Source organism: Tetrahymena thermophila, assembly GCF_000189635.1.
Source record: "Tetrahymena thermophila SB210 genomic scaffold scf_8254990, whole genome shotgun sequence".
Taxonomy (NCBI): domain Eukaryota; phylum Ciliophora; class Oligohymenophorea; order Hymenostomatida; family Tetrahymenidae; genus Tetrahymena; species Tetrahymena thermophila.
This window is the reverse complement of record NW_002476678.1, coordinates 1-1,008: the sequence shown is the minus strand read 5'-3', so window position 1 is coordinate 1,008 and position 1,008 is coordinate 1. Positions and strand designations below refer to the sequence as shown.

The following is a 1,008-nucleotide window of genomic DNA, read 5'->3' as shown; positions in this document are numbered from 1 at the left end:
TTTTTCATTAAAAATTTTAATAAAATAAATTATTTGAGAAATAGATAAGTAATTAATTAATTAAATTATTCATTATTATTTTTATGCTATAAGGAAAAATAATATCCAAGATCAAGGAGCTATCGCAATTGTATAGTCTTTAGAATCTTGTTAGAATATTAATTAATTAAAGCTATATCTTGGGTAATTCATTTATTAATTAATAATATTTTTGTCTATTTTAATTATTTACTTTATCTTTATTTCATAAGTAAATATCAATTTTATTATTATTGCATTTTAAGCTGAAATATATTTATTTCTTTCTTTATTCATTTATTAGCTCAAATAATCTTCAGTTAGAAGGAATCAGATAAATTTCAGAATCTTTAAAAAAATATCAGAATACTACTCATTTAACTCTATGCGTTTCGTAATTTATTTTTTATATTTTCTAATTTTTTTATTATTATTTTAATAAACTTTAATTTTAATTAATTTATTAATTAATATTTATTAGTTACAATAACATAAAACAAGAGGGAATTATGTTAATTCTATCAGCTTTGCAAAAGTGCCAGAAAATCACAAATTTAACTCTTCATCTCATGTAAAATTAAATATATTTTATAAAGAATTAATTTTTTTTATTTTATTAAAATAATATTAAAATTATTTGTATGTCATTCTCAATAAATTTATCTTAATTTTAATTATTTAATTTAATAGTGAGTCTAATGTTAATCTTGATTTAGCTAAAATGATAGCTTCTGCTTTAGAAAAGTGTTAGAATATCACTAATTTAACTCTAGATCTTAGGTATTTAATTTATTAAGCAATTAATATAATTATTTAATCAATAAATTTTTATTTACTTTTAAAATAATTTAACTCTTGTTATCTTTATTTTATTTTATTCTTCTTTTCTAATAATTAATGAATATTTATTTATTATTAGGCTCAATAATTTATCTTAAGGAGAATAGAAAGTAATCTATGATTAATTGAAAAATACTTGAAGAAAGCAAA

The 1,008-nt window shown here is 16.9% G+C and overlaps 1 protein-coding gene across 1 annotated transcript; it reads left to right on the top strand. All coding sequences in view use genetic code 6, as the record gives it.

The window, feature by feature from the left end:
• Window positions 1-93: 93 nt before the first annotated feature.
• TTHERM_002653367 (kinase domain protein) lies at window positions 94-798 on the top strand (the record flags this gene model as incomplete). The annotated part of the gene is made up of 4 exons (XM_012795209.1): window positions 94-183; window positions 323-412; window positions 500-589; window positions 709-798. Coding segments are annotated over 4 exons (360 nt in total), but the record flags the coding sequence as incomplete, so codon positions are not given.
• Window positions 799-1,008: the final 210 nt, after the last annotated feature.